This window comes from Trichomycterus rosablanca, chromosome 20 (genome assembly GCF_030014385.1).
Source record: "Trichomycterus rosablanca isolate fTriRos1 chromosome 20, fTriRos1.hap1, whole genome shotgun sequence".
Lineage (NCBI taxonomy): Eukaryota > Metazoa > Chordata > Actinopteri > Siluriformes > Trichomycteridae > Trichomycterus > Trichomycterus rosablanca.
Genome location: NC_086007.1, coordinates 20,062,301 through 20,078,769, shown reverse-complemented (window position 1 = coordinate 20,078,769; position 16,469 = coordinate 20,062,301). Strand labels below are relative to the sequence as shown.

Here is a 16,469-nt window from a genome sequence, read left to right as displayed (position 1 = left end):
TTGTAAAATGTTCAGTAAAGTCTTCAAAAAAATCCTTACATGAACTTTATTGTAGAGCTCACACTGTGGGCAAGGATGCTCCATGTCCTGCAACGTACAAATCAGACAGGTTTATGGCATTATCAAATCTAGTTTAATATATACACCGATCAGCCATTACATTAAAAACCACCTTCTTGTTTCTACACTCACTGTCCATTGTATCAGCTCCACTTACCATATAGGAGCACTTTGTAGTTCTACAATTACTGACTGTAGTCCATCTGTTTCTCTGCATGCTTTGTTAGCCCCCTTTCATGCTGTTCTTCAATGGTCAGGACCACTACAGAGCAGGTATTGTTTAGGTGGTGGATGATTCTCAGCACTGCAGTGACTCTGACATGTTGTGCTGGTATGAGTGGATAAGACACAGCAGCACTGCTGGAGGTTTTAAACACCTAACTGTCCCTGCTGGACTGAGAATAGTCCACTAAACAAAAATATTCAGCTAACAACAACAACCCGTGGGCAGCGTCCTGTCACCACTGAACTCAAACAGCAGCAATAGATGAGCGATCGTCTCTGACTTTACATCTACAAGGTGGACCAACTGGGTAGAAGTGTATAATAGTGTGGACAGTGAGTGGACACGGTATTTAAAAACTCCAGCAGCACTGCTGTGTCTGATCCACTCATACCAGCACAACACACACTAACACACCACCACCATGTCAGTGTCACTGCAGTGCTGAGAATGATCCACCACCCAAATAATACCTGCTCTGTAGTGGTCCTGACCATTGAAGAACAGCATGAAAGGGGGCTAACAAAGCATGCAGAGAAACTCATGGACTACAGTCAGTAATTGTAGAACTACAAATTTCTTCTACATGGTAAGTTGAGCTGATAAAATGGACAGTGAGTGTAAAAACAAGGAGGTGGTTTTAATGTTATGGCTGATCGGTGTAAACGTACAATGATTTTGTGTTATGCCCCAAGGGCTGTTTTGGCCACCCCCTCCCTTCCCCCCACATTTGACATTACTGACATTACTGTTTGGTGGTGTATTTAACAAAAAGGTTTTAAGATGTCATACTTTTAAACGTAGTGTCAGATTATTGAGCATTCTGAAGACGTCATATTTTAGGTCACCTTTTTGGTCAGTCTCAATAATAAACACGTTGATCTCCTTAGCAAAGCAATTAAGTGTGGACATGGAGCAGTTCTGTAAGAGAAACAAGACAAAACCTTAAGACGATGGTGGACAGTCCCAGAACACAAAAACACTTTAAAAGTTTTGCAAATCTTATAGAAGAGAATAAACAACTTTAAACATTAATTATTAACTCACATATTATTCATACAAACCAAATTCCAAAAAAAGTAAAAAAATATGCAAATTAAAAAAGCACATTGAAAATGTATGGTTATATATAACCTTATATACAGTGTATCACAAAAGTGAGTACACCCCTCACATTTCTGCAAATATTTCATTATATCTTTTCATGGGACAACACTATAGACATGAAACTTGGATATAACTTAGAGTAGTCAGTGTACAGCTTGTATAGCAGTGTAGATTTACTGTCTTCTGAAAATAACTCAACACACAGCCATTAATGTCTAAATAGCTGGCAACATAAGTGAGTACACCCCACAGTGAACATGTCCAAATTGTGCCCAAATGTGTCGTTGTCCCTCCCTGGTGTCATGTGTCAAGGTCCCAGGTGTAAATGGGGAGCAGGGCTGTTAAATTTGGTGTTTTGGGTACAATTCTCTCATACTGGCCACTGGATATTCAACATGGCACCTCATGGCAAAGAACTCTCTGAGGATGTGAGAAATAGAATTGTTGCTCTCCACAAAGATGGCCTGGGCTATAAGAAGATTGCTAACACCCTGAAACTGAGCTACAGCATGGTGGCCAAGGTCATACAGCGGTTTTCCAGGACAGGTTCCACTCGGAACAGGCTTCGCCAGGGTCGACCAAAGAAGTTGAGTCCACGTGTTCGGCGTCATATCCAGAGGTTGGCTTTAAAATATAGACACATGAGTGCTGCCAGCATTGCTGCAGAGGTTAAAGACGTGGGAGGTCAGCCTGTCAGTGCTCAGACCATACGCCGCACACTGCATCAACTCGGTCTGCATGGTCGTCATCCCAGAAGGAAGCTGACGCACAAGAAAGCCAGCAAACAGTTTGCTGAAGACAAGCAGTCCAAGAACATGGATTACTGGAATGCCCTGTGGTCTGACGAGACCAAGATAAACTTGTTTGGCTCAGATGGTGTCCAGCATGTGTGGCGGCGCCCTGGTGAGAAGTACCAAGACAACTGTATCTTGCCTACAGTCAAGCATGGTGGTGGTAGCATCATGGTCTTGGGCTGCATGAGTGTTGCTGGCACTGGGGAGCTGCAGTTCATTGAGGGAAACATGAATTCCAACATGTACTGTGACATTCCGAAACAGAGCATGATCCCCTCCCTTCGAAAACTGGGCCTCATGGCAGTTTTACAACAGGATAACGACCCCAAACACAACCTCCAAGATGTCAACTGCCTTGCTGAGGAAGCTGAAGGTAAAGGTGATGGACTAAACCCAATTGAGCACCTGTGGCGCATCCTCAAGTGGAAGGTGGAGGAGTTCAAGGTGTCTAACATCCACCAGCTCCGTGATGTCATCATGGAGGAGTGGAAGAGGATTCCAGTAGCAACCTGTGCAGCTCTGGTGAATTCCATGCCCAGGAGGGTTAAGGCAGTGCTGGATAATAATGGTGGTCACACAAAATATTGACACTTTGGGCACAATTTAGACATGTTCAATGTGGGGTGTACTCACTTATGTTGCCAGCCATTTAGACATTAATGGCTGTGTGTTGAGTTATTTTCAGAAGACAGTAAATCTACACTGCTATACAAGCTGTACACTGACTACTCTAAGTTATATCCAAGTTTCATGTCTATAGTGTTGTCCCATGAAAAGATATAATAAAATATTTGCAGAAATGTGAGGGGTGTACTCACTTTTGTGATACACTGTATAAGGTTGTGACAGTATGGAAAATGCAAATAAAATAAAAATGCAGTGTTCCTTACATTTACTTTTACTGTTACATTTGATTGCAGACAGTTTGAACCCGAGATATTTCATGTTTTGTCTGGTCAACTTCATTTCGTTTGTTAATATACCTCCATTCCTGCATTTCAGGACTGCAACACATTCCAAAAAAGGTTGGGAGGGGGGCAATGGCATGGTTTGATACAAAAGCAGCATACAGGAAAGGCTGAGTCTTTGATGAGCAAAGATAATCAGAGGATCTCCTAAAAACAATGTACCTCAAAGAAAGATTGGAAGGGATTTGTATATTTTCTCTCTACAGTGCATAATAGCAAAAAACGATTGCACTGCATCAGGAACCGCCACTCAACAATAGCTGATATAATGAAGCACTACAATACAGAGTTACATGCACAAATACCACTTAAAACTTTACTGTGCAAAAAAAAAAAACAGCCTTATGTTAACCATGTCCAGAAGCGGCGTCGACTTCCCCGGGCTTGGGGGCATCTAGGATGGACCATTACACAGTAGAAACGTGTATTTTGGTTGGATGAATCAGCATTCCAGGTCTTTTTTGGAAAAAATTAACGCAGTGTGCTCCGGACCAAAGACCAATAGGACCATCAGCAACAAGTCCAAAAGTAGGGGTGTGTCAGTGCCCTTGGTAAAGGTCATTTACACTTCTGTGATGGCAGCAAAGGAAATTATGGGGGATTATGGTGTGGGGATGTTTTTCAGGAGTTGGACTCGGCCCCTTAGTTCCAGTGAAAGTAACTCTTAATGCTTCAACATACCAAGAGATTTTGGACAATTTCATGCTCCCAACTTTGTGGGAACAGTTTGGGGATGGCCCCTTCCTGTTCCAACATGACAGTGCAACAGTGCAAAAAGCAAGGTCCATAAAGACATGGATGAGCGAGTTTGGTGTGGAAGAACTTGACTGGCCTCAGTCCTGACCTCAACCCGATAGAACACCTGCAAGCCAGGTCTTCTTGTCCAACATCAGTGTCTGATCTCACAAATGCGCTTCTGGAAGAATGGTCAAAAATTCCCATAAACACACTCCTAAATCTTGTAAAAAGCCTTCCCAGAAGAGTTGCAGCTGTTATAGCTGCAAAGAATGGGCCGACATCATATTAAACCCTATGGATTAAGAACGTCACTCAAGTTCATATACGTGTGAAGACAGACGAGCGAATACTTTTGGCAATATAGTGTACATACACAGCCCTAATGCATAAATAAAGAACTGTCTTATGTGTTGCTAAAGTGGCTCTTTAAAACAAATGGTGTATTTAAATGAGAAACTTCTGCATGCATTTGTAATAAAATAAAAAATAAAAAATTCTGTAGACAAATATTATGACATCATATTACTACATGAAAAAATACCTACCATATAATCACTTACTGTTGGTGTGTATAGCTCACCATCATATAATTTCTGTTAGGAAAACAATACACATGTACCATTATCAAAAATATTACATTATATTATTGGTGTATAAGTTGTTTAATAAGGTTTTTTTTTATTTCCATTTATTAAAATAATTACAACCCCAAATCAGAAAGAGTTGGGACAGTATGAAAAATGCAAATGAAATAAAAATAATGTGTTCCTTACACATTTTGTATGTGACAGTTTGAATCCAAGATATTTCATGTTTTATCTGCTCAACTTCATTTCATTTGTTAATATACCTCCATTCCTGCATTTCAGGCCTGCAACACATTCCAAAAAAAGTTGGTATGGGGGGGGCAAAGATGATCAGAGGATCTCCAGTTTGTCAACAAATGTGTGAGAAAATGATTGAAATGTTTAAAAACAATGTACCTCAAAGAAAGATTGGAAAGGATTTGCATATTTCTCCCTCTACAGTGCATAATATTATTAAACCATTCAATGAATTGAGAGGAATTTCAGTGCGTAAAGGCCAAGGGTGCAGGACTAAGCTGAATGGCCATAATCTTCTATTTCTCAGACGGCACTGCATCAAGAACCGCAACTCAATAATAGCTGATATAACCACATGGGTGAGGGATTACTGTAGTAAACCTTTGTGAAGCGCTACAATGCAGAGTTACATGCACAAATGCCACTTAAAACTTTACTGTGCAAAAAGGCAGAAAAAGGACGCTTTATGTTAACCATGTCCAGAAGCGGCGTCGACTTCTCTGGGCTCAGAGGCAACTAGGATGGACCATCACACAGTGGAAATGTGTATTATGGTCAGATGAATCGTCATGGTATGGGACTGTGTCAGTGCTCTTGGCAAAGGTCATTTACACTTCTGTGATGGCAGCATTAATGCAGAAAAGTACATTCAGATCTTAGAGCAACATGTGCTGCCTTCAAGACGTCATCTTTTCCAGGGACGTCCATGCATTTTTCAACAAGACGATGCAAAACCACATGCTGCACACTTTACAAAGGCATGGCTGTGGAAGAAGAGGGTACGAGTACTGGACTGGCCTGCCTGCAGTCCTGACCTGTCCTCAATAGAGAACGTGTGGAGAATTGTGAAACAAAAAATGCAACGACGACCCCGTACTGTTGCACATCTTAAGACGTGTTTGCAGGAAGAATGGGACAAAATAAAAGCTGAAACACTAAATCACTTGGTATCATCGGTGCCAAAACGTCTTTTAAGTGTGGTGAAAAGGAATGGCGAGATTACAAAGTGGTAAACGCTTTACTGTCCTAACTTTTTTTGGAACGTGTTGCAGGTCTGAAATGCAGGAATGGATGTTTATTAATAAATGAAATGAAGTTAGCATACGAAACATGAAATATCTCAGGTTCATCCTGTCTGCAATCAAATAAAAGTCAAAGTAAATGTAGGAAACTCTGTTTTTTTTCATTATTTGCATTTTCCATGCTGTCCCAACTTTTACCACATACCACAAACCTACAGACAAAATAATTCATTGGTGAAAGTACTTGCATGACCTTTCCAATATCCTGTATTGAATCCAATAACATTCTATCGATCATAGAAAAGCTCACTATTTCTTATTATTTGCCTCAAAGGCACAATTGGCAACAATGCCTCAAGGCCTTAATTTCCTTTCAGTTTACCTGTTGTCCTGACATAACAAGTACTCCAAGAATATATATTAAAAAAACACTTTTTATCCCATAATACTGACACTAACAGTTAAAATGTATTTTGTAGTTTTTAAAGCACTTTACGAAAATCAAAAAATTATGACGTCAATTTTCATAAAGATACAGGAATATGTACACTGATCAGTAGGGCTGGGTATCGCCACTAATTTCCTGGATCGATTCGATTCCGATTCACAAGGTCCCGATTCGATCTTCGATTCGATTTTCGATTCAATTTCGATTCAACACATTTAGGCATATTTGAGTTACATTAACAGGTTTTGTTTAAATATGTAAAGATGTTCAGAGAACGAATGTGATAATTGTACAAAGAATACTCATTATTAAAAATATTTATGTATTTTGTTTACATGAATAATTACTCCAAAACAGAAAACAGTAACATTCATTTTTTATTATAATTTTATATGTCTGACACGCTACAACATTGTAAATGTAATGTAAACATACACCTGGCTGTTGAACAGCTTATGCCAAGTTTACACTACACGACACTCTGATTAACACCTGGTCGCTGTAATGTTCACACTACACGACTGATCGGCGATGGGGGGTTTTACACTACACCATCTATCACCAGGGGGAATCACAGGCGAGCTTCTCTGGTCTCCAAAACTACGTTTTGTCACGAAAACACACGTGAGAAGTGATGAAAGGTTTAATGATACCACGTCCAAACATGCACATCAACAAGTAGCGAGAGATCAAAGTTTGTGCGCTGATGAAATAAATGAATCAGAGTGGATTTGGCAACACGAGCAGCATGGCTTGTTCTATAGGGAGTTGGAGGTTAATAAATATTTTGTTTTGTAGAGAACGATCAGGTCAGAAATACTGTAAAACTCGCGTGTGCTGATGTATTCTGATATTGCGCTCCACCTGTTTACAACCTCTCCCCTGTGTTTCCCCTCGCTGTTTCTCACACTGATTGAGAGCCGAGTTTTGATCGCAGAGCGAACACTGAGTTCCTCCCGAATCCAGCACCGACCCGTCGCCGAGCGAAAATCAGTGCAAAAAGTTGTGTAGTGGTCATAACTTGAGCTTCTGCCATGCTGAACTGATGTGTAGGTCAGATCTCGTTGCATGAAAAAACACTGGCTGGTCACGCGAAATTAAAGGGGGTAACAGATTTCCGTGTGCACCGTAAAAAGGGGCGTATTTAAAAGATCGATCTCGCGTTTATATGAATCGATATCGGATCGTTCAAATAAAGATCGATTCTAATCGAAAAATCGATTTTATAAACCCACCCCTACTGATCAGCCATAGCAGTAAAACCACCTCCTTGTTTCTACACTCACTGTCCATTTTATCAGCTCTACTTACCATATAGAAGTACTTTGTTGTTCTACAATTACTGACTGTAGTCCAGTTGTTTCTCTGCATGCTTTGTTAGCCCCCTTTCATGCTGTTCTTCAATGGTCAGGACCCCCACAGGACCACTACAGAGCAGGTATTATTTGGGTGGTGGGTCATTCTCAGCACTGTCGAGACACTGACATGGTGGTGGTGTGCTAGTGTGTGTTGTGCTGGTATGAGTGGATCAGACACAGCAGCGCTGCTGGAGTATTTAAACACCTTACTGTCACTTCTGGACTGAGAATAGTCCACCAACCAAAAATATCCAGCCAACAGCGCCCCGTGGGTCACGTCCTGTGACCACTGATGAAGGTCTAGAAGATGACCAACTCAAACAGCAGCATGTCAGTGTCACTGCAGTGCTGAGAATGATCCACCACCTAAATAATACCTACTCTGTAGTGGTCCTGTGGGGGTCCTGACCATTGAAGAACAGATGGACTCCTATATGGTAAGTGGAGCTGATAAAATGGACATTATGTGTAGAAACAAGGAGGTGGTTTTAATGTTATGGCTGATCAGTGTATTTTTACTTGAAAGTGAGAGTGAAAATGAGTAATTAAAGTGGTTTCTCTTTCAGTTTAACAAACACCACCCATTTTTAACCAGCTGTTCTTATTTCTAATGCAATTCAGAAGGTAAATGAATATTAAATTGTACCATGTTGGACGAGTTGTTCTGTAGGAGCTGCACAATTCCAATAGTCTCCTTACTGCATACTGAAGTGCACTTGGTTTGTCTCAAAAGCACAACGATGAAATAAAAAAGTAGGACTGTAAACTTCATGGAACAGTGCAGATGTGTCCTGTTCATAACCGCATTTCACTGTGATTAACATTTCCACTTTTTTTCCTTCTTTCTAAGTGTCACTGAGGAAAGGCAGGATGCGTATTCTGCCCCCATGATGATAAAAAGACCCAGTTAGTCCAATAGAATCGTTGCGCCTTGCCGTTCCTGGTGTTTAACATTGTGCAAGGCAAGCCTGGCTTTCAGGTTATGTAATGGACATGTATTTTTAAACCCCGCCTCAGTCAGCACTGCTCGGTGTGAATCAGGACTCCACACTGCAAACTGAAAAGCATGGCTATATCTTTCTGCCCACAGTTGTCCAAAAAGCTCCAAAAAGACGTCTAAAATATGTCTATCTGTCCTCTTCATGAAACTGACAAGAACTGAACCTTCAGATCAGAATATTAATGACAAAGTGCTTGAAAACTTTCCCCATATGTATTCTTTAAACTACAGTATAAGGGTCAAATCCTGTCACCTAGAGGAGAAAAAGAGTAGTTTACAGTTTAGTAGTTACATTCATGACAGTTACCCATTACACAAGATTCATCAGTTCACAAGTTTAATGACAAACACAGTTTGTATCTCAAATTCACCTCACTTGCATGTCTTTGGACTGTAGGAGGTAACCGGAGCTCCAGGAGGAAACCCACGCAGAACATGCAAACTGTACACAGAAAAGGACCCGGACCGCCCCACCTGAGGATCAAACCCAGGACCTTCTACCCACTGAGCCACCGTGCCAGGTAGTATTAATGAGCGAGTTTGGTGTGAAAGGACTGACCTCAACCCGACAGAACACGTTTGGGATGTATTAGAGCGGAGACTGCGAGCCAGGCCTTCTCGTCCAACATCAGTGTCTGACCTCACAAATGCGCTTCTGGAAGAATGGTAAAAAATTCCCATAAACACACTCCTAAACCTTGTGGAAAGCCTGGCTTTCAGGTTATGTAATGCACATGTATTTTTAAAGAGAGATTGAGAAACCCCGCCTCAGTCAGCACTGCTCGGTGTGAATCAGGACTCCACACTGCAAACTGAAAAGCATGGCTATATCTTTCTGCCCACAGTTGTCCAAAAAGCTCAAAAAAGACGTCTAAAATATGTCTATCTGTCCTCTTCATGAAACTGACAAGAACTGAACCTTCAGATCAGAATATTAATGACAAAGTGCTTGAAAACTTTCCCCATATGTATTCTTTAAACTACAGTATAAGGGTCAAATCCTGTCACCTAGAGGAGAAAAAGAGTAGTTTACAGTTTAGTAGTTACATTCATGACAGTTACCCATTACACAAGATTCATCAGTTCACAAGTTTAATGACAAACACAGTTTGTATCTCAAATTCACCTCACTTGCATGTCTTTGGACTGTAGGAGGTAACCGGAGCTCCAGGAGGAAACCCACGCAGAACATGCAAACTGTACACAGAAAAGGACCCGGACCGCCCCACCTGAGGATCAAACCCAGGACCTTCTACCCACTGAGCCACCGTGCCAGGTAGTATTAATGAGCGAGTTTGGTGTGAAAGGACTGACCTCAACCCGACAGAACACGTTTGGGATGTATTAGAGCGGAGACTGCGAGCCAGGCCTTCTCGTCCAACATCAGTGTCTGACCTCACAAATGCGCTTCTGGAAGAATGGTAAAAAATTCCCATAAACACACTCCTAAACCTTGTGGAAAGCCTGGCTTTCAGGTTATGTAATGCACATGTATTTTTAAAGAGAGATTGAGAAACCCCGCCTCAGTCAGCACTGCTCGGTGTGAATCAGGACTCCACACTGCAAACTGAAAAGCATGGCTATATCTTTCTGCCCACAGTTGTCCAAAAAGCTCCAAAAAGACGTCTAAAATATGGCCATCCCCATATGTACTCTTTAAACTACAGTATAAGGGTCAAATCCTGTCACCTAGAGGAGAAAAATGGTAGTTGTGTGTTTGTTAGGATTGTAACATCATGTTTTACACTTTGGTTACATTCATGACAGAAACAGTAGTTACTCATTACACAAGATTCATCAGTTCACAAGTTTAACGTCAAACACAGTTTGTATCTCCAATTCACCTCACATGCATGCATGTCTTTGCACTGTAGGAGGAAACCGGAGCTCCAGGAGGAAACCGACGCAGAAAGGACCCGGACCGCCCCACCTGAGGATCAAACCCAGGACCTTCTACCCACTGAGCCACCGTGCCGGGTAGTATTAATGAGCGAGTTTGGTGTGGAAGAACTTGACTGGCCTGCACAGAGTCCTGACCTCAACCCGATAGAACACCTTTGGGGTGAATTAGTGCGGAGACTGTGAGCCAGGCCTTCTCGTCCAACATCAGTGTCTGACCTCAAAAAATTCAGGGAATCTGGAGAGATCCACTGTTGAATGTGTCCTTTGAGCTCTTGAGTAACTGTCAATATAGCAAGTCGTGTCTGCGTGGGTTTATTCCGGGTGCTCCAGTTGCCTCGCACAGTCCAAAGACATGCAAGTGAGGTAAATTGGAGATACTAAATTGATATAACCTTGTGAACTGATTAATCTTGTTTAATGAGTAACTACCGTTCCTGTCATGAATTTAACCATTGTGTAAGACAAGACGTTGAAATCCTAATAAAACAAACTTCAAAAAACGATTGTCACTTAACACAGTCCACCACTGCATCAAGAAATGCAACCTGAAAATATATTACACAAAAACAAAGCCGTACATAAATTCTTTTTTTTTAAAGCATTTTCTCCCCATTTTCCTCCCTATTTAGCGCACTCAGTTTTGTCTTTCGCTGCTGAGTGATACCAGATTGCATCCGAGGAGAGCACGTCGCTGTACACGGCTCTTCCGACACGTGCACAGCCCTCCTCTTCTCGCCCGTGCTTTCTGCACAGACGTCTCTTCCGCCAATCAGGGTCCTTACACAGCGTATGAAGACTCACCCACACATAGTCCGGCCCCCACCCTTTAGATACGGTGGCCAATTAGTATCTGCTACAGGCACTGCCAATTATGACGCCAGATAGCACCCAGCCGACCGGTAGCAACACAGAATTTTGAACCGAGGAGTTCATAAAGTCGGTGCTGGTGTGCTAGCGGAATATCCTAATAGCGGATTATATGTCCAAGCTCATCTCAGATGGTCCAGGAGAAAATGTGCTGTGGTCAGATAAGTCCACAATTTGTTTGTTTTTGGAAATAATGGACTCTGAGTTCTTCGTGTCAAGGACCATCCAGACAGTTATCATTGAAAGGTACAAAAGCCAAAATCTGTCAAAATATGGGGTGCATCATTGCCCATGGCATAAAGGACTTGCATATGTGTGAAGGTACCATTGATACAGAGTTGTATATTGGGATTTTAGAGAGACATAAGATGCCATCATGTAGTCTTTTCCTTGGAAGGCTATGATTATGTGCTACAATCACTGCTTGACTGGCCTGCCTGCTGTCCAGATCTGTCTCTTATTGAAAATGTATGGTGCAGAATGAAGAATTCTTATTTAACAGGAAAGGTGATGAAACAGGTGTAAATACGCCTCTGTCCCAACTTTTTTTAGAGTGTGTTGCAGGCATCAAATTTTTATCACTTAAACAAAGATTCAGGGGTGGCACGGTGGCTTAGTGTGTAGCACTGTCACCTCACAGCAAATAGGTTCTGGGTTTGATCCCCAGGTGGGGCGGTCTGGGTCCTTTCTGTGTGGAGTCTGCATGTTCTCCCTGTGTCTGCGTGGGTTAATTCCGGGTGCTCCGGTTTCTTCCAACAGTCCAAAGACATGCAAGTGAGGTAAATTGGAGATACTAAATACTAAAATGACTGTGCTCGATATAACCTTGTGAACTGATAAACTTTATGTAATGAGTCACTACTGTTCCTGTCATGAATTTAACCATTGTGTAAGACATGACGTTGAAATCGACATTGAAAAACCATTGTCACTTAACACAGTCCACCGCTGCATCAAGAAATGCAACCTAAAACTATATTACACAAAAACAAAGCCGTAGATCAATTTTATGTAATTCCAAGCTCATCTCAGATGGTCCAGTGGTCAGATGAGTCCACAATTTGTTTGTTTTTGGAAATGATGGACTTTGAGTTCTTTGTGTCAAGGATCATCGAGACTGTTATCATTGAAGGGTACAAAAGCCAAAATCTCTCAAAGTATGGGGGGCATCAGTGCCCACATTTTACAATGAAATAATGATGTGATTCCAAATAGCTGATGTCAACAGGTGATTGTAATCATGGAGACTTTGATGAGATGATCAGAGGATCTCCAGTTTGTCAACAAATGTGTGAGAAAATGATTGAAATGTTTAAAAACAATGTACCTCAAAGAAAAATTGGAAGGAATTTGCATATTTCTCCCTCTACAGTGCATAATATCATTAAACGATTCAAGGAATCAGAAGGAATTTCAGTGCGTAAAGGCCAAGGGTGCAAGCTTAACCTGAACGCCTGTGATCTTCGATCCCTCAGACGGCACTGCATCAAGAACCTCCACTCAACAATAGCTGATATAACCACATGGGTGAGGGATTACTTTGGCAAACCTTTGTCAAGCATGACAATACAGAGTTACATGCACAAATGCTACTTGAAACTTTATTGTGCAAAATAGAAGCCTTATGTTAACCATGTCTAGAAGTGGCGTCGACTTCTCTGAGCTTGGAGAAATCTAGGATGGACCATCACACAGTGGAAACGAGTATGTTGGATAAATGTTGGATAAATCATTTTTTGGAATAAAAAATGGACGCTGTGTGCTCCGGACCAAAGACGAAAGGACCATCCAGACTGTTATTAGCAACAAGTCACGGTCTGTCATGGTATAGGTGTCAGTGCCCTGTGTCAGTGCCCTTGGCAAAGGTCATTTACACTTCTGTGATGGCAGCATTAATGCAGAAAAGTACATTGAGATCTTAGAGCAAGATGTGCTGCCTTCAAGACGTCCATGCATTTTTCAACAAGACCACATGCTGCACACATTACAAAGGCATGGCTGTGGAAGAAGAAGGTATGGGTACTGGATTGGCCTGCCTGCAGTCCTGATCTGTCCCCAAAGGAAAAATGTGACAACGGTAGAAAGGTAGAGGTGAGTTTCGATACGATGTATCTAGAAACCCAACTCTGGTGCGCTAGCGTACTTTACTGCTGCGCCACCTGAGCGGCTGCTTCAGTGCTTATTAAACATGTGGTGGATTGAATGTAAACTCACTTACTGACGTATGTTTTGTTTAAAGCACAGTTCTTTATAGACATTTTTGAAATATACAAATTGTGCAAAAAGTACAAAGATTTAAGTGCCATAAACAGACAGCCTCATAAATAAGATTGCTGCATATCTCAGCCTATAGGAAGGCTTTTAGTTACAGAGACTTTGGTTTACTAACACATAAAATTTGAATATGTAACATTAATATTAGGGCTGGCACCGATAGCAATATTGGCCCAAATCACTGGATCGGATATCGGAAGGAAAAAAAACGTGTAATCCGAGCCGATACTGTTGCTTAATGTAAATAAGGCCATTCAGAAATGAAAACACATACATAATCATCTACTACTGCCACATCTAAAAACACTGTTTTACGGCATGTCGTCCAAAGTTTCTACAATTGGAAGATGTGAATGTCAATCAAACGCTATGGACCAGTTAGAATTGACGCAGTGTTTGGTTGAGATTTTCCGTTAATGTTCTGTCACGTTTTTAGATTACTAAACCAGGCTGGATTTTGAAGAGGACGTCTGTGGCTAAACGGGAAACGGTGTAGTTTGTTTTATTTCATAACACTAATGGATTAATCGTTGAGGATGTGAGAGATCTCCAAGCCGGGACAAGATAGATACATTTGTTTATTATTAATTTTTTAATTGTTTCATTTTTATTGCTTATTTTTTTCACTGCCACTTCAAGGTGTTCAATGACTTGAGAGTTGACAGATCTAGAGTTTTATATTGAAATTATAATTTATTTGTTAAATACAGATAAAGTTGCACTTTACATTTTATTTAAAATGTTTGTATGGTGCGGGTTAAACAAGCCAAAAATGCTGCCAAATGTTCTGTGTGTAAAAGTTCAAATAAAAACAGCAGTTTGATGTAGCGTGATATAGTAGGTTATGAATTTATTCCTTTAGAATATTTGTCTCGCAGTCTGAGCATTGTTACTTAGATAGCTGGTTTAACCAAGGTGCATTGAGGCATGTACTATTACTGCTTATACCAAGTTCACACTACACGACTTTCCAAGTCGTCAGGTCGTTGAACAGTTCACACTACACGACTGGATCTCTTGTAATCAGGAGTCTTTCAAGTCGGTGAGGCTTTCACACTACACGACTGATCGGCGATAGGGGGTTTCACACTACACCATCTATCACCAACTGGAGCTTCTCTGGTCTCCCAAACTACATTTTGTCCCGAAAACACATGCGAGAAGTGACGAGGGGTTTAATGATACCACGTCCAAAAATGCACGTCAACAAGTAGCGAGCAATCAAAGTTTGTGTGCTGATATAATGAGAAATAAATGAATCTGAGTGGATCTGGCAACGCGAACAGCATGGATTGTTCTACGTATTGTGAGTTGCAGGTTTATAAATATTTTTGTAATGCAACGTTGGTGTTTTGTTGTGTAGAGAACGATCAGGTCAAAAATACTGTAAAGCTTGTGTGTATGTCGATCTATTCTGACTACACTATATTATGCCCCTGTCCCAACTTTATACACTCCTCCCCTGCATTTCCCCTCACACCGTATCTTGCGTTCTCATTGGCTGTTTGACATAGAACTCATTGCCAGTCGGGCAACTCAGATTCAGATATCTGGCAAGCTAGAAATCTCACATAGCGATCGAGAGCCGAGTTTCACTCGCCGAGCAAACGCCGAGTGGCCCCCGAGCCGGCAAATCTAGCGCCAACCAGTCGTTGAGCGAATCGTGTAGTGTGAACTAGGCATTAGTTTTTTCAGAGGAGAAATTATGGACTCGGGTTGGTATTGGTATCGGCAGATACTCAATTTGCAGTATCGGTATTGGTATCGGACATAAAAAGTGGTATCGAGCCAGCCCTAATTAATATATGAAGAAAAAATAACACTGTTAAACAAAACAGAACAGAAACTTTTTAATATGCAAAACAAACTTAAGTTATACATTTGAAGCACCTTTTGCATATGAGGAGTAATTATTTTTGGCGTAATTTTCTTGACACCCGTAATTTAACATCTCTGACTCCTTTGCTACATGCTAAAGTGCCTATTAAAGTGTCAAAGCAAGAGCAACCCTATAAATGCTCTCTTAAAACGTCCACTTATAACTTTTTGCATGTCTGAAGTGAAACCGTGCAGCCATTAACGCTGACCCTTCTCGTGTCCTGGTTCTCCGTCACGGGCGACAGCGTCTGAGTCAGGCTAACCTGGGCGTTACTGAAGGACGTGATTCGCCCACTTCCGGCAATCTGCAAGTTTACGGTTGTAGCATAGCTGGTTTTTAATGATGTCTTATTATCCTGTAGAGGCACCTCATCAACTGTACAACCCTCTGAGCACTGAGTAGTAGTGTCTCTTTCTGGTATCGGGGTGGCTCGTGCTACGTAGGCACATATAAGACTACTTCGGCACATAGTTTCCCCCAGATCTGAGTCCCCGAGTCTGTTTTCAGCACAAGATAAAGATGGTAATAAGGTGCGATCAGAATCCTGTTGGTTATTTTTGATCAGCAGGTCATGCACATTTTCTTGATCTCCACTATGGCTGATATTCCCAGCAGGAGCCATGAGAGGAGACTGAGGTCCAGTACTAACACACATAGGGAGTGCATTGTAGGAACATCTATAAGGACTAGTTTGGATTGATTTTGAATCTACTTCCCATTGTTCATTCTCTGTCCACAACCTATTCTCATTTCTGGATGGACTTGGTTGCCTGTCTGCTGGATTAACAACTGGAAAGCCGCCACCACTTGGTCTTCTTTGGTTATGAGAAAAAGATACTGGACATGGAGATACTCCTGACAGAGGAGAAGGAATTCCAGAGCCTTGTAAGTTACAGTCCTCTACATCTGTTGTGGAGAAAGATGATGGTAGTAATGTCTTTCTAGGCTGAGGACTTGCAGTACACCATATGTTTGTTGGAATGCCAATAGGAGGTGGGGAGGTTA

The 16,469-nt window shown here is 41.5% G+C and overlaps 1 protein-coding gene across 1 annotated transcript; it reads right to left on the bottom strand.

The window, feature by feature from the left end:
* il15l (interleukin 15, like) lies at window positions 1-8,417 on the bottom strand. The gene is made up of 4 exons (XM_063016257.1): window positions 8,189-8,417; window positions 4,436-4,483; window positions 1,132-1,204; window positions 1-87 (listed from the first exon to the last, which is right to left on the bottom strand). Exons 1-4 carry the CDS (start codon window positions 8,339-8,341, stop codon window positions 59-61), a joined length of 303 nt encoding a protein of 100 aa, XP_062872327.1. The 5' UTR covers window positions 8,342-8,417; the 3' UTR covers window positions 1-58.
* Between the last annotated feature and the right edge of the window lie 8,052 nt (window positions 8,418-16,469).

Excerpts from the sequence above, each read along its gene's own strand:
- il15l (XM_063016257.1), bottom strand. The coding sequence starts at position 8,341 with ATGAACAGGACACATCTGCACTGTTCCATGAAGTTTACAGTCCTACTT. Across the intron at positions 4,484-8,188 it reads AGAACAACTCGTCCAACATG|AAATTATATGATGGTGAGCT; the intron begins GTACAATTTAAT and ends TTTTCCTAACAG. Across the intron at positions 1,205-4,435 it reads CAACAGTAAGTGATTATATG|AACTGCTCCATGTCCACACT; the intron begins GTAGGTATTTTT and ends TTTCTCTTACAG.